Below are 23,850 nucleotides of genomic sequence, written 5' to 3'. Positions count from 1 at the left end.
TTTATATAAACATAAATCTACAGTCTCCAATTGCAAAATATTTTGTCTACTATATAGACAAAAATTATATACTACATAATAAAGATGATTCTAAAATTACACTCTACATTTCCCATGTTCTCAAAAGATTTGTTGTTCAGTGTATACATAAGCGTCTTCTCTATCTACTAAGTAAAATCTCTTCAGATGAAACATAAAAATATTGTTCCTAAGACAGTAAGTTATTTTAAACGGCATTAATTAATTTTGACCCAGCAGTATCACTTTGGGAAATTGTTTCTATAGGTAAACCTGCAATTTAACAATAGGGGGAAAAACATCAAATACTAACCACATTGATACGAGACCATGTAAATAAATAAGGGTACAGCACCTAAACAATAGAATACCATGAAGCAAGAACAAACAAACACAAATATTAAGTCACTATGATGAGGATAAAAGAAACATAACTAGAAAATGATGTGATTAAGACTTCCCATAATTGCTAGAAAATTCTTACAAATAAAAGTTTTTGCTTTCTTAATAGCTAAAAATATGTACTTACAAAACTTAGATATTGCTATACAGATGTAAAGTATATTTTCCTTTAGCTTTTGTTCAAGTGTGGTGACTGTCAATTAGTATTGTTGTTGTTTTCAAAATTATAATTTGCCTAGGTCTTCTTAAACATTCTTAGCACTTAAGGCTTTAAAAAAAAAACCAGTTACATAATAAAACTGTTGTGTTAAGCAATAAGCAGCTTCTTCATGTGAAACATTCTGTTTAAAAATTAATCACTTGCCCCCAGTAGTTATAGATTATGTTATAGCCAGGCCTTGAGTTGCAAAAATCATTTTTATTTTTTAATAAATATGCCATTTTAATTATGTTCCATTTTAAATTAAAATATTACATCCAATTCTCTTAACGAAAACTTGCATTGTAAGGCAAGTGTCAAAACATATTTAAATTATATACATATATATATTTTTAAATAGGACTATGTTTCTAGCAAAAAGTAGTAGATGAAAACTATAACCTTTTATTTAAAAGTATCATCATGTGAACATAATAAAAGTACTAGTTATAAATTACTCATATATATTACTAAAGGACAGTTCTTATCTATCTGACAAAAGAAGGACTGGTAAAATTAATTATATCATATTTATATAAAGAATACAATGCAGGCCAGGTGTGGTGGCTCTCTAATCCCAGCACTTTGGGGGGCCAAGGTGGGCAGATCATGAGGTCAGAAGTTTGAGACCAGCCTGACCAACACAGTGAAACCCCATCTCTTCTAAAAATACAAAAATTAGCCAGGCTTGGTGGTGGGCACCTGTAATCTCAGCTACTTGGGAGCTGAGGCAGGAGAATCGCTTGAACCTGGGAGGTGGAGGTTGCGGTGAGCTGAGATCACTCCACTGCACTCCAGCCTGGGCTACAGAGTGAGACTCCATTGAATAAATAAATAAATATAATAAAATGCCATTATTTAAAGAAATCTTCTAGAACCATTGTTATTGTTACAGTTATATGGAAAATACTTTTCTATGTATGTACATAGAAAAGGGTTTCTGTAGATATAAATGAAATAGTAACGGCTATTATTTGAGAGGTAGGTTCCAAAGCAAGTAGACTTAATTTTTTGCTTTCTTCTTACCATTTCACATTTTCTAATTTTTCTACCACATTATTTATGCCAACATTTTAATGTAAAAACACTATAAATAAAATATTTATAAAATAAAATACAAAATATTTTCTAAGAAATCAGCTTTTCTATTTGTTTTTACTGTTTATTTTCTTAATTCATCAATTAGGTACAATGTATAACATCATATAACAAATAATTTTATTTGGGGGATGTTAAAAGTATTGTGTTATTTTTCCCTAGGAAATTATATTGTTTTGCCTTTATTCCTCACTTGTTGCAAATTGATTACAACCTCAACCCCAATTAATGTGCTATATTTTGCTTCCTATTTAGGGGGAAACTCTGAAGAGAAGTCTTATTTCCCTTTCTCCAGTTTTATTACAGTTTTATATAGTATAAGCTGTTCAGATAGTAATAAACACAACAGCTTCTAAAATACAGCTAATCTAAAAAAGCATTTATAAAATTTTGTAATTATATCTTGAGTTTTGAGAGGAAAATTATTTTTTGATGTCTAAACATGCCAGATTATTAATAGGATAAAAGTAGAGCATCACTGTCCTACACTCCTCTCTGGTTAGGTTCATTACTTTGCTAAAAAGAGGAAAAATAATCCAAGCAGCTGCCAGCCTGGGTTTTTTGAACTATGCACACATGCACAGGGCATAAACATCTGCTTTCTCTAGTCCATGGCTTTTGACTTCTGCTATTTCCTTCTCAGCAGCGATGTTGATAAGTAAAACAGATCAGAATAGGTAGGTATATAATTAATTGTTTTCTTTCTTCTTTTCTTTTCTTTTTCTTTTTTTCTTTTCTTTTTTTTTTTTTTTTTGCGACAGAGTCCTGCTCTCTTGCCCAGGCCAGAGTGCAGGAGTGTGATCTCCGCTCACTGCAACCTCTGCCTTCTGGGTTCAAGTACCTCTCCTGCCTCACCTTCCTGAGCAGCAGGAATTACACCTGCATGCCACCACACCCAGCTAATTTTTGTATTTTTAGTAGTGACAGGGTTTTGCCCTGTTGGCCATGCTGATCTCAAACTCTTGGCCTCATGTGATCCACCAGCCTCAGCCTCCCAAAGTGCTGGGATTACAGGCAAGAGCCACCACGCTCAGCCCAGCCTGTCTTGGCCAGATGTTTTTCGTGTATGATCTTGGTTACCTCCATTTTATGGTTAAAAATATAAAAATAATTTTACAGATTTGCCCATTTGTTCTCCTCTTTTGTTGTTCTATTTCTCTCTAAAAGATAGGATTTTTAATCCTAAAGGTCTGGCTGACATGAATAGATGTTTTTCCTTGTTTTTTAAATTCACTAATTTTTCTTGATGCCATTCTCTCTATACAGCATGTCCATTCAATAGTCACAATCCAATAATGATTAACATATCATCAACTTATTTTAAACCAATTATATAGAGTAGAATTATTCTGCCTGATTTCAAAGCCTGTATTCATTAAAGCTAGATGTATTAGTGGACAAAAAGACAGCTATAAAATTCAAAAAAGAATCCAGAAATAGACTCATACAAATATGCCCAAGTGATTTTGTCAGTAGTGTAAATCAATTGAAAGAAGGATAGCCTTTTCAACAAATGGTGCTGGAGAAAACAGATATCCATAGGGAAAAAAAAGAAAAAGAAAAAGATAAACCTAAGTCTTATACCTTATACAAAAATTAAAAGTTAACTCAAAATAGGTCACAGTCTTGTAGAGCATAAAACTGTAAAACTTTCAGAAACTATAGGACAAAATCTTTAGAATCGAAAGGTAGGCAAACAGTTCTTAGACTTATATCAAAAAATCATTATTGAAAGGAAAATTGATAAGCTGGATGGACCTCATCAAAATATAACATGCATAAGCTGCAAAAGACAATAGGAAGAGGATCAAAAGACACGTTACAGGCCAGGTGTGGTGGCTCACGCCTCGAATTACAGCACTTTGGGATTCCTTGAGCTCAGGCATTCAAGACCATCCTGGGCAAGATGGCGAGACCCCGTTTCTACAAAAATAAATAAGTAAACAAATAAAAGACAAGCGAAAGACTTGGAATAAATACTTGTAAATCAATATCTGACAAAGGGCGAGAACCTAGAATGTGCAAAGAACTCTCCAAACTCAACAGTAAAAAACTGGACCATCCAATTAGAAAATGGCAAAAAGACGTGAAAAGACATTTCACCAGAGAGAATATACGGATGTCAAATAAGCACAAGAAAAGATGTTCGATGTCATTAGCCATTAAGAAAGTGAAAATTAAAAATACAGTGAGATATTACTAAATAATCAGAATGGCTAAAATAACAAGAAACGACAACATCAAATGCTTGTCAAGCTACCGAGAAAGCAGATCGTGCTCATTCCTGGTGGGAATGTCACATGCTGTAGCCACTCTGGAAGACAGTGTAGCAGTTTCTTAAAAATCTAAATTTCACACTTCCTTAAAACACAGCAATTGCCCTCTTGAGCATTTACCGCATAGAAGTAAAAACTTACGTTCACACAAAAACCTGCACATGAATGTTTATAGTAGCTCTATTTGTAATGGCTAAAACCTGAAAACAACCTAGATGTCCTTCAGTGGGTGAACAGTTAAACCGGTAGTGGTAATCCATATCATGGAACTCTACTCAACAATAAAAAATAGATGAGCTATTTATTTAAACAACAATCTGCATGAGTCTCCAGAGGATTATTCTGAGTGAAATAAGCCAATAGCAAAAGGTTACATACGGTAAGATCCTATTTATATATAATTCATGTGACAAAATAGAAAAGGAACATAAATTAGTGATTGCCAGGAGTTAACACAGGGTGAAGGCAAGAGGAAAGTGGGTGTGCTTATAAAAGGGCAAAGACAGATCCTCCTGGTAAGGGAGGAGCTGAGTATCTTGATTGTATCAATATCAATATTGCTGGTTGTGGCATTGAACTATAATTTTACACACCTATGTACTTATATGGAACTGTGTTTAAATATATATGTTAATGATAAAAGGTGCAAAGCCAATGTAAACATATTACCATTTATGTTAAGGGGAGGGAGGGAATTTCATATTCATTTGCTGTCATTTGTAAAATTTCATTTTATTTTATGTGTAATATTCAAAAGCTCTCAAATAACAAATAAATCGGTAAATCTGGTTGTTTGTGGGGAGTGAAATCGAGTGAATTTAAAATGGGTGCAAAGAGATGTTTTACTCCACATCCTTTGCAGTGTTTGATTCTTGTACAATGTACATTTTAAGAGAAAACCCAAAATAATACAAATTTGAGTCTCAAAAATAATAGTATTTGTAGTTGTCTTTTGTCTGTTGAAGGATTATTTTGCTGTAAAATGTCAAAATTTTATTAGAAATGATTGCTGCCATTTAAAGTGTTGCAGGTGTCCACCATTGTGATACAGCAGCAAGAAAAACTCATCCAACAAGAGAGGGCACTCCTAAACTGTACACAATGGAATAGAAGCCATGCCCTTCAGATGATACACTGTCAAACCTTCATGCAAAATTTTCTCAGCTCAGGTAATGGATATAAAATCAGTTTCCACTGTATAAATCCAGATATATCCACGAATACCTCAAAAGAAACAGTGACACACATTTTGTTCTCTGCAAAACTGTGAGGATTTTATAGTAAGAGTGACATAATTTTGATCACTCTTCAGTTCAATCTTATTTATAACCTCCAATACTATGTGGAAACACTAAGGATCCAAAAGAATGCAGCTAAGGGAAATGCACTTATCAAATGCCAAAGAGGTTTGTGTGCAATTAGCAAGTCAGATTAAAAAATGCACACACATAAAAACATTGTTTTATCCAGTCATTCAAATTTGTAAGGGTATTTTAATTCTATCTCCAAATTTCTCAATATATTTAGATATTACTTTAGAGTCAAGTTTAGATAGCTTTGAGCAGAAAAATTCATTTTGAAAATAAGAGTATTTACCACAAGATTCTTTTATGATGTGTGACCTAGCTCTTCTTAAAAATTCTACAGACTTAGGGGATTAATAAAATGCAAATTTATTATCTTATGCTTCTAGATGTCACAAATTGAAATGGATTTCAGTGAGCTAAAACCAAGGTGTTAGGGATCTAGGGGAAGAATCCATCCCTTGTCTTTTCTGGTCTCTAGAACTGCATTTATTGTTTTCCTTGGCTCATGGACAACTTCTTCTATCTTAAAAGCCAACAACATAACCTCTTTAAATGTTTCTCAGCTTCCATCATCATGCCGTGCTCCATCTATCCAATATCCTACCTCTCACTTAAAAAGGACCCAGGTAATCCAGGCTAATCTTCTCATCCAAAATCCTTAACTTAATGACATCTTCGAAGTCCCTTTTCCACATAAGGTAACTTACAAGTTTGAGGAATTATGACACGGACGTGTTAGAAAAGGACATTTTTCTGCCTATCACAATATTCAAAAATAAATTTTAACTGTTTTTCTCTGATTAGTTTTTCAAATACAACAAATCACACATTTTCCCCCCTCTCTATAGAGTTGTAAAATTACCTTGGAAAACTTTTTCCTCTTCCAAAAATGTATATTTAAAAGTATATATTTAAAATGTGTATCTTTCTTTGATTCAATCGTGTTCAATTGACACTGAAGAGATGGGGAGATGTGAGACAGCATTCTTAATCTTAAAAGATAAAGCCAGCATTTCACTTATGAGAATCTCTAAAAGATTGTTGGAAACTACTGCATATAATTACTTGGTAAGGTGTGACATCAAAGATAAGGATAACAGAGGTATACTATTAAATCTGCTTAATTTGGCAATTTCCGTATCACATGTATTCAAGTTATGACTTGCCTTTCAATGCATCTGAGCAAAAGTTCTTTTTCCTTTCCTTTTTACACATTCCAGGCCCCAACAACTCTCCAGTAGAAATGCCAACGTTCATGCCTTCTTTTCGTCAATTTCAATCTATCCTTGTCCCATCTGTTTTATCCGCTTTCTCTAACTCGGTTTCATTTTTCCTATTCCATGGTTAGGAACATGGTGTCTTGTGATGGTGATTTCATGTATTTTCTGCTTGGGATTATTAACAACATCCATTTTCCTGGCCATCAAGTGTAAGTACAAAAAGATAGTTTCAAAATAACAGATATTGATATATGTATTATACACTAAAAATAGCTTATATATGTATATCATTATATGTAAAACTTCATAATTTATAAATGAATGGTAAATCAATTAAGTAATACGTGAATGAATACAAATGATATAAAACATCATGATATAAACGAATGGCCTTAAATTTAAATCATTGATAGAACTCTCTGAGCACCTGGATGCCACTTTCAATGATCTATTTCATGTTTTTTAACTCAAATCCTGTGCCATAGGTCTCTGGGAGAAACAATGAAAATAATAACATATTCTGATTCAATTTGTGAGTCATAGTAACATGTTAAACATGCAATTTGAAAGATTTCACATTCTGCTTTGTTTCTAACGTACATCTAATTTAAACTTGACTTCTGAAGATTATTTATATTAGGCAAGTTTCAATTTAAAATGTTTAATGCAAACCTGGGAGCTTTGTTCAACCACATTTAACCACATTGTTTTTTAGTTCAGCTGGAAGACATATTTTCATGTTTGGCAAGTGAAATTTTTATAAAATATAATAATTACAGAGCTTCAGATTCCAGAAAAAGAACTATGAACCTCTAACATCACACATGGTAGCACTAAGAAAATGTATGTTAAAAGACAGAGGTGAAGGGTATTGTTTGGATAGATGTTTCTTTCTTGTATGCCTTGGCAAATCCTATCTCTATCTAACAGGCATCAGCTAGAGAGGAAGAATTATGGACTCTGAAAATAAGGAAGGGAAAGGTTCAGATTCACATTCACAAAGTATGGGAAGTTTCATTTTGCTCATGTAATGTCATGAGCTTCCTTTTCCTGCTGGAGTTTAGAGGAAGGTTTTAAGAATTACTAAGAGCTTAATTGTTACTTTGTCTATCTCTTCAAATAAAGTTTCACAGCTTAACAGAAATGTTAGAACTTCAAGACAGCTTACTTTTTCTCTCTCTGCTCGCTTTGTGTCTTATTAAAAAATACATAATTTAGGCAAATGTGAATTCATTTTTTAAAGAAGCATACATCTTAAACACCTATTTATCAAACACAATGAAAACAATTTATATTTAAAAGACCAAACAGTTAAGACAATTAACATCTAATAATCCATTTTCTTCTGTAAAAACTGAGGACTTTTAATGACATGTTGCCAAGCTTTATTGTAATTCTACAATACAAGAATCTGTATTTAACTTGTGTTGCAAATATTTAAATATACTGTTTAAATATTAATTCTGTATGATGAATTTCAATGTTACTTTACAAATAATAATTATTTGGGTAAGATGATTTTAAAACTTAACATATAAAAACATTTTCAATTAAAAACAAAATTAACTGAACATGTAACATCTTGAAGCACCGTTGTCAAGTGAATGCAATATATGTAATTTGGCTTTTATATAAACATAAATCTACAGTCTCCAATTGCAAAATATTTTGTCTACTATATAGACAAAAATTATATACTACATAATAAAGATGATTCTAAAATTACACTCTACATTTCCCATGTTCTCAAAAGATTTGTTGTTCAGTGTATACATAAGCGTCTTCTCTATCTACTAAGTAAAATCTCTTCAGATGAAACATAAAAATATTGTTCCTAAGACAGTAAGTTATTTTAAACGGCATTAATTAATTTTGACCCAGCAGTATCACTTTGGGAAATTGTTTCTATAGGTAAACCTGCAATTTAACAATAGGGGGAAAAACATCAAATACTAACCACATTGATACGAGACCATGTAAATAAATAAGGGTACAGCACCTAAACAATAGAATACCATGAAGCAAGAACAAACAAACACAAATATTAAGTCACTATGATGAGGATAAAAGAAACATAACTAGAAAATGATGTGATTAAGACTTCCCATAATTGCTAGAAAATTCTTACAAATAAAAGTTTTTGCTTTCTTAATAGCTAAAAATATGTACTTACAAAACTTAGATATTGCTATACAGATGTAAAGTATATTTTCCTTTAGCTTTTGTTCAAGTGTGGTGACTGTCAATTAGTATTGTTGTTGTTTTCAAAATTATAATTTGCCTAGGTCTTCTTAAACATTCTTAGCACTTAAGGCTTTAAAAAAAAAACCAGTTACATAATAAAACTGTTGTGTTAAGCAATAAGCAGCTTCTTCATGTGAAACATTCTGTTTAAAAATTAATCACTTGCCCCCAGTAGTTATAGATTATGTTATAGCCAGGCCTTGAGTTGCAAAAATCATTTTTATTTTTTAATAAATATGCCATTTTAATTATGTTCCATTTTAAATTAAAATATTACATCCAATTCTCTTAACGAAAACTTGCATTGTAAGGCAAGTGTCAAAACATATTTAAATTATATACATATATATATTTTTAAATAGGACTATGTTTCTAGCAAAAAGTAGTAGATGAAAACTATAACCTTTTATTTAAAAGTATCATCATGTGAACATAATAAAAGTACTAGTTATAAATTACTCATATATATTACTAAAGGACAGTTCTTATCTATCTGACAAAAGAAGGACTGGTAAAATTAATTATATCATATTTATATAAAGAATACAATGCAGGCCAGGTGTGGTGGCTCTCTAATCCCAGCACTTTGGGGGGCCAAGGTGGGCAGATCATGAGGTCAGAAGTTTGAGACCAGCCTGACCAACACAGTGAAACCCCATCTCTTCTAAAAATACAAAAATTAGCCAGGCTTGGTGGTGGGCACCTGTAATCTCAGCTACTTGGGAGCTGAGGCAGGAGAATCGCTTGAACCTGGGAGGTGGAGGTTGCGGTGAGCTGAGATCACTCCACTGCACTCCAGCCTGGGCTACAGAGTGAGACTCCATTGAATAAATAAATAAATATAATAAAATGCCATTATTTAAAGAAATCTTCTAGAACCATTGTTATTGTTACAGTTATATGGAAAATACTTTTCTATGTATGTACATAGAAAAGGGTTTCTGTAGATATAAATGAAATAGTAACGGCTATTATTTGAGAGGTAGGTTCCAAAGCAAGTAGACTTAATTTTTTGCTTTCTTCTTACCATTTCACATTTTCTAATTTTTCTACCACATTATTTATGCCAACATTTTAATGTAAAAACACTATAAATAAAATATTTATAAAATAAAATACAAAATATTTTCTAAGAAATCAGCTTTTCTATTTGTTTTTACTGTTTATTTTCTTAATTCATCAATTAGGTACAATGTATAACATCATATAACAAATAATTTTATTTGGGGGATGTTAAAAGTATTGTGTTATTTTTCCCTAGGAAATTATATTGTTTTGCCTTTATTCCTCACTTGTTGCAAATTGATTACAACCTCAACCCCAATTAATGTGCTATATTTTGCTTCCTATTTAGGGGGAAACTCTGAAGAGAAGTCTTATTTCCCTTTCTCCAGTTTTATTACAGTTTTATATAGTATAAGCTGTTCAGATAGTAATAAACACAACAGCTTCTAAAATACAGCTAATCTAAAAAAGCATTTATAAAATTTTGTAATTATATCTTGAGTTTTTGAGAGGAAAATTATTTTTTGATGTCTAAACATGCCAGATTATTAATAGGATAAAAGTAGAGCATCACTGTCCTACACTCCTCTCTGGTTAGGTTCATTACTTTGCTAAAAAGAGGAAAAATAATCCAAGCAGCTGCCAGCCTGGGTTTTTTGAACTATGCACACATGCACAGGGCATAAACATCTGCTTTCTCTAGTCCATGGCTTTTGACTTCTGCTATTTCCTTCTCAGCAGCGATGTTGATAAGTAAAACAGATCAGAATAGGTAGGTATATAATTAATTGTTTTCTTTCTTCTTTTCTTTTCTTTTTCTTTTTTTCTTTTCTTTTTTTTTTTTTTTTTGCGACAGAGTCCTGCTCTCTTGCCCAGGCCAGAGTGCAGGAGTGTGATCTCCGCTCACTGCAACCTCTGCCTTCTGGGTTCAAGTACCTCTCCTGCCTCACCTTCCTGAGCAGCAGGAATTACACCTGCATGCCACCACACCCAGCTAATTTTTGTATTTTTAGTAGTGACAGGGTTTTGCCCTGTTGGCCATGCTGATCTCAAACTCTTGGCCTCATGTGATCCACCAGCCTCAGCCTCCCAAAGTGCTGGGATTACAGGCAAGAGCCACCACGCTCAGCCCAGCCTGTCTTGGCCAGATGTTTTTCGTGTATGATCTTGGTTACCTCCATTTTATGGTTAAAAATATAAAAATAATTTTACAGATTTGCCCATTTGTTCTCCTCTTTTGTTGTTCTATTTCTCTCTAAAAGATAGGATTTTTAATCCTAAAGGTCTGGCTGACATGAATAGATGTTTTTCCTTGTTTTTTAAATTCACTAATTTTTCTTGATGCCATTCTCTCTATACAGCATGTCCATTCAATAGTCACAATCCAATAATGATTAACATATCATCAACTTATTTTAAACCAATTATATAGAGTAGAATTATTCTGCCTGATTTCAAAGCCTGTATTCATTAAAGCTAGATGTATTAGTGGACAAAAAGACAGCTATAAAATTCAAAAAAGAATCCAGAAATAGACTCATACAAATATGCCCAAGTGATTTTGTCAGTAGTGTAAATCAATTGAAAGAAGGATAGCCTTTTCAACAAATGGTGCTGGAGAAAACAGATATCCATAGGGAAAAAAAAGAAAAAGAAAAAGATAAACCTAAGTCTTATACCTTATACAAAAATTAAAAGTTAACTCAAAATAGGTCACAGTCTTGTAGAGCATAAAACTGTAAAACTTTCAGAAACTATAGGACAAAATCTTTAGAATCGAAAGGTAGGCAAACAGTTCTTAGACTTATATCAAAAAATCATTATTGAAAGGAAAATTGATAAGCTGGATGGACCTCATCAAAATATAACATGCATAAGCTGCAAAAGACAATAGGAAGAGGATCAAAAGACACGTTACAGGCCAGGTGTGGTGGCTCACGCCTCGAATTACAGCACTTTGGGATTCCTTGAGCTCAGGCATTCAAGACCATCCTGGGCAAGATGGCGAGACCCCGTTTCTACAAAAATAAATAAGTAAACAAATAAAAGACAAGCGAAAGACTTGGAATAAATACTTGTAAATCAATATCTGACAAAGGGCGAGAACCTAGAATGTGCAAAGAACTCTCCAAACTCAACAGTAAAAAACTGGACCATCCAATTAGAAAATGGCAAAAAGACGTGAAAAGACATTTCACCAGAGAGAATATACGGATGTCAAATAAGCACAAGAAAAGATGTTCGATGTCATTAGCCATTAAGAAAGTGAAAATTAAAAATACAGTGAGATATTACTAAATAATCAGAATGGCTAAAATAACAAGAAACGACAACATCAAATGCTTGTCAAGCTACCGAGAAAGCAGATCGTGCTCATTCCTGGTGGGAATGTCACATGCTGTAGCCACTCTGGAAGACAGTGTAGCAGTTTCTTAAAAATCTAAATTTCACACTTCCTTAAAACACAGCAATTGCCCTCTTGAGCATTTACCGCATAGAAGTAAAAACTTACGTTCACACAAAAACCTGCACATGAATGTTTATAGTAGCTCTATTTGTAATGGCTAAAACCTGAAAACAACCTAGATGTCCTTCAGTGGGTGAACAGTTAAACCGGTAGTGGTAATCCATATCATGGAACTCTACTCAACAATAAAAAATAGATGAGCTATTTATTTAAACAACAATCTGCATGAGTCTCCAGAGGATTATTCTGAGTGAAATAAGCCAATAGCAAAAGGTTACATACGGTAAGATCCTATTTATATATAATTCATGTGACAAAATAGAAAAGGAACATAAATTAGTGATTGCCAGGAGTTAACACAGGGTGAAGGCAAGAGGAAAGTGGGTGTGCTTATAAAAGGGCAAAGACAGATCCTCCTGGTAAGGGAGGAGCTGAGTATCTTGATTGTATCAATATCAATATTGCTGGTTGTGGCATTGAACTATAATTTTACACACCTATGTACTTATATGGAACTGTGTTTAAATATATATGTTAATGATAAAAGGTGCAAAGCCAATGTAAACATATTACCATTTATGTTAAGGGGAGGGAGGGAATTTCATATTCATTTGCTGTCATTTGTAAAATTTCATTTTATTTTATGTGTAATATTCAAAAGCTCTCAAATAACAAATAAATCGGTAAATCTGGTTGTTTGTGGGGAGTGAAATCGAGTGAATTTAAAATGGGTGCAAAGAGATGTTTTACTCCACATCCTTTGCAGTGTTTGATTCTTGTACAATGTACATTTTAAGAGAAAACCCAAAATAATACAAATTTGAGTCTCAAAAATAATAGTATTTGTAGTTGTCTTTTGTCTGTTGAAGGATTATTTTGCTGTAAAATGTCAAAATTTTATTAGAAATGATTGCTGCCATTTAAAGTGTTGCAGGTGTCCACCATTGTGATACAGCAGCAAGAAAAACTCATCCAACAAGAGAGGGCACTCCTAAACTGTACACAATGGAATAGAAGCCATGCCCTTCAGATGATACACTGTCAAACCTTCATGCAAAATTTTCTCAGCTCAGGTAATGGATATAAAATCAGTTTCCACTGTATAAATCCAGATATATCCACGAATACCTCAAAAGAAACAGTGACACACATTTTGTTCTCTGCAAAACTGTGAGGATTTTATAGTAAGAGTGACATAATTTTGATCACTCTTCAGTTCAATCTTATTTATAACCTCCAATACTATGTGGAAACACTAAGGATCCAAAAGAATGCAGCTAAGGGAAATGCACTTATCAAATGCCAAAGAGGTTTGTGTGCAATTAGCAAGTCAGATTAAAAAATGCACACACATAAAAACATTGTTTTATCCAGTCATTCAAATTTGTAAGGGTATTTTAATTCTATCTCCAAATTTCTCAATATATTTAGATATTACTTTAGAGTCAAGTTTAGATAGCTTTGAGCAGAAAAATTCATTTTGAAAATAAGAGTATTTACCACAAGATTCTTTTATGATGTGTGACCTAGCTCTTCTTAAAAATTCTACGAACTTACTCTAGTTTATACTTTTATAGGCCTTACAAGCATTTTAAACCTAATGCAGTTATTTCTACCTATCGTATAGTTTGTCAAGTATTCTATGGTTACTTAATTGCCATTTCATAATGCTTGCACATATAATTTAGAGAACTAACTTTCCTAGAGTGGATACCATTTACATAATTGCCAGTGAGAGAGGTCAAAAGTCAACCATGGCTCCTTCTGATTAAAATTTAATCAAGTAAATATGTGAAGAATCAGTGTGTGTCCAACAATGTTTCTGTCTGCAGCAGGCCATTGCAAACTTAAGTGAGGCCCACCTCTGAGCCATCAACCTTGAATAGAATAACAATATCCATTTTGGAGACCTCCAAATCCAACACGTTCTCCAATGCCACAAATATCATTGTCTACACTATTTACACTATAACTCTAACAATGTTCCAGATATTGATTAGCATGGATTCCAAACAAAAGATGTTGAAGAGCTTTAAACAACTCAACATCTGACCCATGGAAGCTACTGATTCCTTAGCCTGAATATAGGGACTATCTAGAAACCAGAGTCGTGGAAGTTTCAGTGTGTCCTTCCTCCTATTAAACTACCAGGAACACTTGGTCAGATTCTGGATCTTTGATTCCCCTTTTACACATTTGATCATCCTTCTTTTGTGACTATATCGCTTCTTAAACCAGTTTCCATAAACCTGATTAAACATTAAGGCTTACTTCTAAGTTGTATCAGAGTCCTAAACTAACCATACTGTTCATTGATGTTCTTCTCCAATTTTCCTCACCCGCAGTTTTCAAATCACTCCTTAAGGTGGCTTACTTGTTCTCAACATTATGATGAAATATTTCCTTGTTTAGCTCTCAGAATTTAAACATAAATTCAAGGCTTAGTGTTCAATCCATTCAATGGTCCAGTACATTTCTAACTAAATTGGGGCGGTAAGACTAACAAACGTGAAACAATGAGCAAATAACTGAAGACAATAAACAATGTGAATTCAAACAAAGGTAAGATTGATAAAACTGGAATAGTCAGATCAATTATTATAGAAGAGAAAAAATTGTTAAATATATCCCCAAATTATTTTCATATTTAAGTTAAAGGCCCATTGCAGGTAGAAATTATTACATGTATCTTACTATACTGAGCCTCAGAGAAGCTGAAATTGATAAGTACTACATCACATGAACCATTATGTTATGGGATTAAGCCTCACTGAGGGTGAATCAAGGGGTTTTTGGGGGGATATATGTTGTTACCATTTTACAATAAGTTGATAAAGTAAAATGTTCATATTCAAAGCCCGTAACTGCAACCCTTGTCCAGACAATTGGATTCAGAATGGAGAAAGTTGTTACTATGTCTCTGAAAAATGGGAGTATTGGCACACCAGTCAAGAGAATTGTTTAAAGGAAGGCTCCACACTGCTACAAATAGACAGCAAAGAAGAAATGGTAAATACTGCTTTGTGGTCTTATTCTGAATATACCATGTTACTTATTAAAGGAAATTCCTCATTCTCCTAAGATAAAATTCCTTAATAGTCTATAACAGAATATAATTGTAAAAATAAATGTTTAAAACGGACAAAGTTAAAATCCATATGTTTGTTTTCCTTTGAATGGGAAAACATAAAAACAGGATGGTTATCAGAAATTGAGAAGAATATGTTTGTTCCACGTCCTTGGTTAACTAAAAAGAGGAAGGAATAAGAATACTGTTTTGTAGCATGATAATCCATGTCAAGATATACATACATTATGGTTGCAGATATGTTTCAAATGTATTATTTTCAATGTTGTAGGCAAATATAATAACCTATAATAATCTTGTAATTACAAAGGAAAAACAGAAGTATAAAAACTGAAGTGATGTCACGAAATAAATAGATCTTTAAAAGTAAGTATCTGCTAAATGAAATGTTTAAGTGGCATTAAACCTAGTTTACCAACGCCTTAACAAGTGAATAAGCCGGGCACGGTGGCTCATGTCTATAATCCCAGCACTTTGGGAAGCTGAGGTGAGTGGATCACCTGAGCTCAGGAGATCAAGGACAGCTTGGCCAACATGGTGAAACCCGTCTCTACTAAAAATACAAATAATACGTGAATGTGGTGGTAGGTGCCTGTAATCCCAGCTGCTTGGGAGGCTGAGGCAGGAGAATCACTTCAACCCAGGAGGTGGAGGTTTGCAATGAGCTGAGATCACACCTTTGAACTCCAGCTTGGGCAACAAACATGAAACTCCATCTCAAAAATAAATAAATAAATAAATAAATAAATAAATAAAACAAGTGAACAATAAGATGTTTTCTTGAACTCATTCCACCCATACACATATATGAAACAGAATGCAAAATTATATATTTTGGGTCCTATGAAAAATGTATACCTGCTATATTCCATAATTAGATGAAGTTCATTTCAACAAAAATCATGAGAAAAGAATTTGTTAAGGATATGCACTAAACCAAGAACACTTGAATAAATCATTACAATTTGTTAAGTTGCTTCTGGAATCTCATGAACTATTTTCCACACTGAAGTATTCTGAGAAAGATTATTCTATGTGATCTATGATGTCAAGGATATTTTTACTTTTGACAATGAAGGTACAGTATAACATTTACCTTTTTTTGATATATTCTACCTGCCAGGCTCTGAATATGTTGAAACGTTTTAAATCCCAGTTGTCTATTTTTTTCATAGTACTTAACACCACATTGATCATACAGCAATAGAAAAGAGTCTAAAAAATGTATCTGCACTTTTTTTTTATAATACTCCCTTCTCTCTTTTTCCAGATTTCAAGTTCCCATTAATTTCTAGCTAGGTAAAATGTCACATTTTATATTTCACTGCAGTTTTGTTTGTTTGTTTTTCTCACTTCACGTTCAGGTCTTGTCTCTTACAGGATTTTATCACCGTCAGCTTGAGGAAGATCATGGGCAGCTTGAGGAAGATCGAGGGAGGCCATGAATACTGGGTGGGGTTGTCTCAGAATGGACACAGCGGACACTGGCTTTGGCAAGATGGCTCCTCTCTCTCTCCTAGCCTGTAAGTCTCTGAATGAAATGCTGCATGCAAAGTTAGAAACATGAGGGAATTCCAAAGTTTATTTTACCTTGTACCATGAATTTTCTCCAAGAGACAAGCAGCATGATAATGTTACAGGCTGCTAATTGGGATGAAAGCTAACAAAATTAAGAGTAGCTTCACGCATTCTAAGTCTTTCTCCTCCCCAGCCCTGCTGCTATTATCTTATAGAAAATGCACCTCACAATTTGAGTGTCTGATGAACAATATAATTATCAAGTGCATTTCTTTGGTATTGCTTAATGTTTAGAGAGGGCTAAGGGGAAAGGATTAAAATAACTGTTAATTTCCACATTAAGCTTTTCAGATGGCAGTGGGGAGACGGAGAAGCAGAATCAGGTGCCTTAGTATTTTGAAAATTAAGAGTCAGCAAAGAAATTATAATTTAGAGACTGTCTTTGGGTATCTATTTTATTTTTTGTCTTTACATGCTGTTTTTGTTTAAATTATATTAACATTCTTTGTTGAGAGAAGCAGTTACTGAAGGCTGACAAAACCACCACAAGAAGGTGCTATGTTAATACAAAACAAAACAGGCATCTCCACACCTCTCATTAGTTATCCCCAGGAGCATCTCTGAAACCCCCAAATCTAACCTCAGAAATGCTGACTTGCCTTTCCAGGTTGCCAGTAGAGAGATCCCAATCAACTAACCAAGTCTGTGGATACATCAAAAACCATTCCCTACTTTCGTCTAACTGCAGCAGTTGGAAGTATTTTATCTGTGAGAAGTATGCCTTAAGACCCTCTATCTGAAAGAAATTGTGTTCCAAGTGTTGTACTGCACTAATATTTGGAACACGCCATTGGAAACCACTCCCCCCCTCAAAAAAGTACAAAACTAACAGCAAGTAGAGCAGCAAACCAGTATGTGGGCAATGAAATTAGCAACCTGGGACTCAATGACACACTTGGGAACGTTCTTCCTTACTGTCCAGATTCCATTTGATGTTGTTCAAATTGCCAAGAATAAAACTTATTTAGAGCTAGAGGACAAAATCCTGAAGAGTTAAGAACAAATGCAAGGAAATCATTTTTATTGCTTAAAGTCCAGAATGACTGTAAATTTCACACAAAGTACAGATCTGTAAGTTGCTGGGGGAGGTGATGCAGTTACAGCTGACTAATATTTTTAAAATAAGTAAATTTGACCTTTTAAAGTCACTCTCTGCGAGATCTTTCTTTGCATTTTCTAGGTTTTCAGACATTATGTTATCAAAATGATAGGATAGAAGAACAGAGATATGAATTTCCAAATGGGAAGAAAGCCAGGCTTCTATCTGCAGCCTGTACGACAACGCACTGTTTAAGATTTGATTTCTACTGGAAAGACAAACTACTAGCATTTGACATAAGCAGAAGGAATTATCAGGATGCCATATCAGTGTGTTCTCCAGCAAATGCTGTGAATTCCGTCTTTCCTTTCAATGACCATCCCTGCCATTCACAAAGTAAAGCAGTCTGGCCTCTCAGGGTTAACACTCCAGCACTTTCAACTACATCTCTCAGTGCCTCGATTGCCTCACTGTAAAATAACAACAGAACTTACTTCAAAATATTGTATGCGGATTAGACTGTAAATACATATGTCAGTGCTGGGAATAGTCTTGCACAGAGTTGAACACTCTATCAGTGCTTGCTTTTGTTCTCTGGACTACATCACCAATCACCTCTGGCATCAACCTGTATTTGTGCATTCCAGGCAAAAATGAGCCCTCTTTTGCTCCTGTTGCAGGAATATTGAGAAGTTACAGTTTAAGTATAAAATGTCAGCAACTCTTTGGAGAAAATATCTGCTTTAAAGTTAATGGATTCTCCTCAAATAAATCTATAGACAGTCTCTGTCCTAAGTCTTTTTTTTTTTTTTTTGAGACGGAGTTTCGCTCTTGTTACCCAGGCTGGAGTGCAATGGCGCGATCTCGGCTCACCGCAACCTCCGCCTCGTGGGTTCAGGCAATTCTCCTGCCTCAGCCTCCGGAGTAGCTGGGATTACAGGCACGTGCCACCATGCCCAGCTAATTTTTTGTATTTTTGGTAGAGACGGGGTTTCACCATGTTGACCAGGATGGTCTCGATCTCTTGACCTCGTGATCCACCCGCCTCGGCCTCCCAAAGTGCTGGGATTACAGGCTTGAGCCACCGCGCCCGGCCTGTCCTGTCTTTAGGCTCCCTGAAGCATGAACTGTTTTATTCCCAAGAGATAATTCATAGCTAAATACCCTGTGATCTACAAAAGGAACAGATTCCTTAATTATTATTATATTACCTGTTACCATTTACCATCCCTACAAGAACACCTTACCACATAGTAGGTTCTCAATAAATATTTGCTTAATTCAATATGATTTTATTTAATTCTTCATTTCTCACAAGGAGGAGCTGAGATTCATTAGATTGTCATCTTTTCTTCCAAGCATAAAGGCCATCACTTAAATATATAAAGTAAAAACAAAACCTAATTCTCAGAGTCACTGGAAATCATTTAAATAAAATGAAACATCCTCTTGCCTGAAGGTCCTTTTACAATGGGTAAGGCTGCATAAGGATAAGAAGAGTAAGTTTTAGTTTATTTACTCTTGACCTAGAGTTTTCATTTGTGGGAAGATTAAGTAAAAGAGAATTTACTTAATTGTGGGAGTTTAGGTAAAAGAGATTTTTTCTCTAATTTTCTGCCTAACCTGAAAAAGGAGACTAGCAGAGAAAACACAGCATATATTGTCTCCTGTGTTCAGTTTTCACAGCTGACAGTTGGCAGCTGAATACAATAGCCTGGAATAAAGGAGAAACAATGGTGGAATTTACTAGCAAAGACTGTTTGCCTGAAAGATTCTTCAAAGTATTGTCATGGAGCTATGTTTAGAGAAAGGATACGAGGCATTTGTAATCATCCTTAAGAAAGTACAATGAAGCAAAAGGCAAACATCCTTCAGCTGATGTCATCCTGTAGTGGATGATGCAGTATTTACAAGTTAGAATTTATCTACAGTGCAGCAGACTTCAGCTCCTACAAATCTCCCCAGCAATGATGCTGCTTTCCACACAGATGCTATAGTTGGGGGATTCTTCTCTGCAGGTTTCTTTTGGTCCAGCAAAGCAAGGCTTTTTAAATACAATACTGAGTATACCAATCTTATATCCTAATCCTATCAACAATGAATTGGCCATCTTAGATTTCTTTCACTGAGTTCCAAGTTAGCCTTAAACAAACAAAAAGAAACCTAAAAATGAAACTGTCCTGCAAATGTGAAAAGTTTTTGTTTCATGGTTTGGTTAAAATATATTAAATGTATAAAAAATATATAATAATAATATTGGTAGAATAATAGTAGGTATTATTTGAGCCTAAAAATCTATTTGTGCAATAAAGCTTGTACAAAAGTCATGCACACTTTAAATCAGATGATCTTGCTGTTTGTAATCTTCAAAAACTGTTAAGAATTTCTCTGTAGAGGAATTGACTCTCAAATATTAAAGCTGGCCCTGACACAACGTGGTAGACTTCTCTACCTTGTTCATAATGTGTTTGCAACCTCAAAATAAAAGCTCCCCATTACCCTTCTCACACTTCCTGCTGTTATAGGGCTCACGGCCTGTTTCCTGTTGATAAATCCTGAGAGCAGGTTCAATATCCTCCAGAAAGGAAAGAGCTTATTGTGTACCCTGGGGATCTCAGCTCTACCAGGAAAGGCTGGGCTCCTCATTTGACTGTTCCTGCAATTTCTTCAGCGTTACATAAACAAGAACCTAGAAGAGAAAAAAATCTCCTCATGCAGAAAACCAGTTCATATAGTGCCCATCTCTGATTCTCAACTGGATATTGTTTTTAGCAAATCAGATTTTAAAATTCATTTTATCATTATTTCCTATTCTTAGTATCGATTTTTCAAAAGTGTGTAGTGAGAATGCTATGTGATACCCTTTTTCTATTGCTTTAAAATGTTTGTTCATATTGTGATCAATATTGTGAATTTTGCTATAAAAATGAAGGTATTGAGAGGAAAGATGAAAAAGAATAAGCTCAAGGAAGGAGCTGAAGTATGTCAAATGTATGCTATTTTTTTCTCCTCACTATTTAAAGTGACTATCCCTTAGTCTCAGACTTAGAACGAGAATATCATTCAACACTCACTCTGCAGGCAGCTGGACTCTTCAAATCAAGCACTTAAAAAGAGGCGTGCCATCCATCCCTGAGCCAGACTGCAGCTACATAGGATGCTAGGAGTCGAAATTTAAATGAGTGCATGTTTCTGTTTTACAGTTAATCCACATTTCTCCTATCAGCCATATTTTCTTTCTGTAGCCACAAGACTTACATACCAATTACTTAACTGCAGGCTTACTTCTCATTTCTTGTTGTGTACCTATTAGATAAACTACTTTCATTGAACGTCTGCACTCATCGTAGAAAATACTTGCAAATAATGTCCTTAGCTCCCCAGTATACATGCCCTTCTACAATTTGTTCATAAAAATCTCCAAAGAAGTCTGTTGTTATTAATAAATCAAGTTTAGCCTAACACTGCCTTCTTGTGTATTTTAAGATCAGCCTAAAGGTTTCTCTGTACATCATGTGAACTCTAACAAGTCGAGGTGTAAACAGACCCCAGCCTACACTTGTGCCAGTCACTGTGTTTTGGCCAATCACATGTAGCCAACTATTTGAACTGTGTTCAAATAAGTCAAGGGCCGAGCTGTGACCAATCCAGTTTTTCTGCACCTCACTTCTGTTTTCTATTCTATATTTTCCTCTTTCTGTCCATAAATCTTCTACCACATGGCTGCGCTGGAGCCTCTGAGTGTACTGTGACTTTGACCCTACTGTGGCTGCCCGATTTGTAAATGGTTCATTGCTCAAGTAAACTTTTAAATTTAATTCAGTTGAAGTTTTTGCTTTTTAACATTGTTCAGCCATGTGTGTGCACCCACATTTAAAAATAAATTACTAGAGTCCTTTTAGAAATACTTTCTTGACTTCCCTGGCATTTTATATTGCAATTTACATTATGAAACGGATTTCACATTTACCTCATTTCAGCTAACAGTAACATTAAGAGGAAGTTATAACTGTTTCTACTTCATATGCAGTGAAATAGACTTCATGAAGTAAAGTGACTTGCCTAATAAGTAAATCAGAATAAGAACTCTAAAATCTTCACTTTCTGACCAAAAATACAGTTTTCTTTGCATGACATAATGTATCAACAGAACGTGCTCAACACTAAAGAAAATTTTAAGGAAATCAACAGAAAATTGAAAGGAAAGTGTTCAAGGAAGAATTTGCAATAGTCTTTGCTAAGTGACAATCATACAAAAGGAAGTTTATGAAAATGAGCACCAGCGTGTCCTTTCTATCATATGATTGCTCCTGTCTGTCATTTTACCATGAGATAGATGTTTATGAAAAACACAACTGAAGTACTTCAATTTCCACTGTTGAAAAACAAAGATCTATAATGCTATCTTTTCTAGCATTAAACCCCCAAAATTGATTTATAAATAAACCAGTAAACTTGGTGGTTGCAATGGTGTCTCTCACAATGATCCCTGTTGCGTTTGTGCATGGAGTCATCTCAAAAAAGAAATGCCTCACAAAGGAGTAGCTACAAAGATGTCACTGTCTCTGTTCATGTCCCATGACCTGATTGGAAATCACGTGCACTAATGCAGCTCAGCTTACTCATCAACCATGTGTTAATGCCATAAGCCCTCCTCAAAAGATTTCATTTTAGGAAAGTGTTAAAACTGTTCTCTTGAAGACAACATGCATTTCGAAGATGGCTTATTTCCCCAAATAATCACGTAATCAATACTCTTGTAGAGTCCTCAAAAACTCTCAGTAAGGCGTCCAATCAAAATAATGATTGCTATCATATTTTGAAAAGCATTTTCATGCTGAATTTTCCCACAAATCATTAAGTCCATTGTGAAATCACACACACTTCACAGTATTTACATTTATTATTATTAAATCTTCAGTACCTCAAAGGTATAAATACGGGTCAACGGAAGAAAAGAGGAACTGAAATCAAAGTATTACAGGTGCAGATGAAGAGACTGACTTTTTTCTAGTCTTTAATCTCTTTGAAGGGAATATTGCGGACAGTAATCCTGGTATGGAAATAAGGGGATAAATTTCTTTCCTCGGAGAAATTCATATGGAAGATAGACAATTGTCAGGGTCTTAATGAACACAGGGAGGAATGTTTATAAGACACTGACATTCTCATAACAAGAGACTCCTGTTCCGAACCAGGCCATAGAGAAAGCAGATGGGGTCTTTACTGAGAGATTAAGAAGGGACTAGCATGAACTGAAACAAACATGAAGAATTTCTTGTGTATTTGGTGGTACAATCTGGGGAGTGACTGCTAATTTCTCATGGACAACTTGACTGTCGGGAAAAAGGATGTTACTTCCGTGTATTTCCTCTACTTCAAAAAGTTTCTCACTCCTCTAAGTATAAGGAAGACGTGGAAACGAGGTGATATTCGATGTTGAGAAGAAAGCAAGCTCAAAGTTATCTCTAAGCCAAGAAGGTAGATGACATTATGGGTTTCTGCGATTGTTGGTGGTATGTACATAAGACTTCTTGTGACTGTTAAAATATGGGCACAGACCCAAGCTCGGAAATGCTGGTGATCCTGAGCAGGAAACACGAGAGCCCAACTAGTACTAGTCAGAGAAATAGTCCTGCCTGATTCTGTTCCATTTCCCCACGTCTCAAGGAGCCCTTGCATTGGCACTGGCTGGCTCACTCTGCTGTCTGTAGTTGCGGCGAGGGAGTCAGTCACCTTCACCTGATGTTTCAGGGAGGAAACGGAGGCTCTCTGGCTTCACCCTCGCTGCCCTCCTCTCACACACACACCGCTTCAGTTCTTGGCAGTCCTTTGAGAAGATCATCCTATTAAGGATGGCCACACAGTCTCTGCTTCTTGGGCTGGTGACATCTATCATAACATGGAAC

The 23,850-nt window shown here is 34.7% G+C and overlaps 2 protein-coding genes across 3 annotated transcripts in view; one reads left to right on the top strand and one right to left on the bottom strand.

Annotated features, from left to right (window-relative positions):
* Positions 1 to 17,642, top strand: part of CLEC9A (C-type lectin domain containing 9A) — a 20,816-nt gene extending 3,174 nt beyond the window's left edge. The window contains exons 3-8 of the mRNA XM_003934490.4: positions 5,016 to 5,162; positions 6,649 to 6,729; positions 13,163 to 13,309; positions 15,094 to 15,245; positions 16,705 to 16,847; positions 17,510 to 17,642. Of these exons, the coding sequence (XP_003934539.4) occupies positions 5,016 to 5,162; positions 6,649 to 6,729; positions 13,163 to 13,309; positions 15,094 to 15,245; positions 16,705 to 16,847; positions 17,510 to 17,642 (803 nt within the window). The remainder of the gene's footprint in view (positions 1 to 5,015; positions 5,163 to 6,648; positions 6,730 to 13,162; positions 13,310 to 15,093; positions 15,246 to 16,704; positions 16,848 to 17,509) is intronic.
* Positions 1 to 23,850, bottom strand: part of CLEC1A (C-type lectin domain family 1 member A) — a 55,887-nt gene that overhangs the window by 4,277 nt on the left and 27,760 nt on the right. For both annotated transcript variants that reach the window (XM_010345082.3, XM_003934491.3), the window contains one exon: positions 1 to 23,850. This exon is cut by the window's left edge and continues 4,277 nt beyond it. In XM_010345082.3, the coding sequence (XP_010343384.2) occupies positions 23,670 to 23,850 (181 nt within the window). In that variant the 3' untranslated portion in view covers positions 1 to 23,669.

This window comes from Saimiri boliviensis, chromosome 7, assembly GCF_048565385.1.
Source record: "Saimiri boliviensis isolate mSaiBol1 chromosome 7, mSaiBol1.pri, whole genome shotgun sequence".
Lineage (NCBI taxonomy): Eukaryota > Metazoa > Chordata > Mammalia > Primates > Cebidae > Saimiri > Saimiri boliviensis.
The sequence above is the reverse complement of the archived record's forward strand: the minus strand, read 5'-3'. Positions and strand labels throughout refer to the sequence as shown.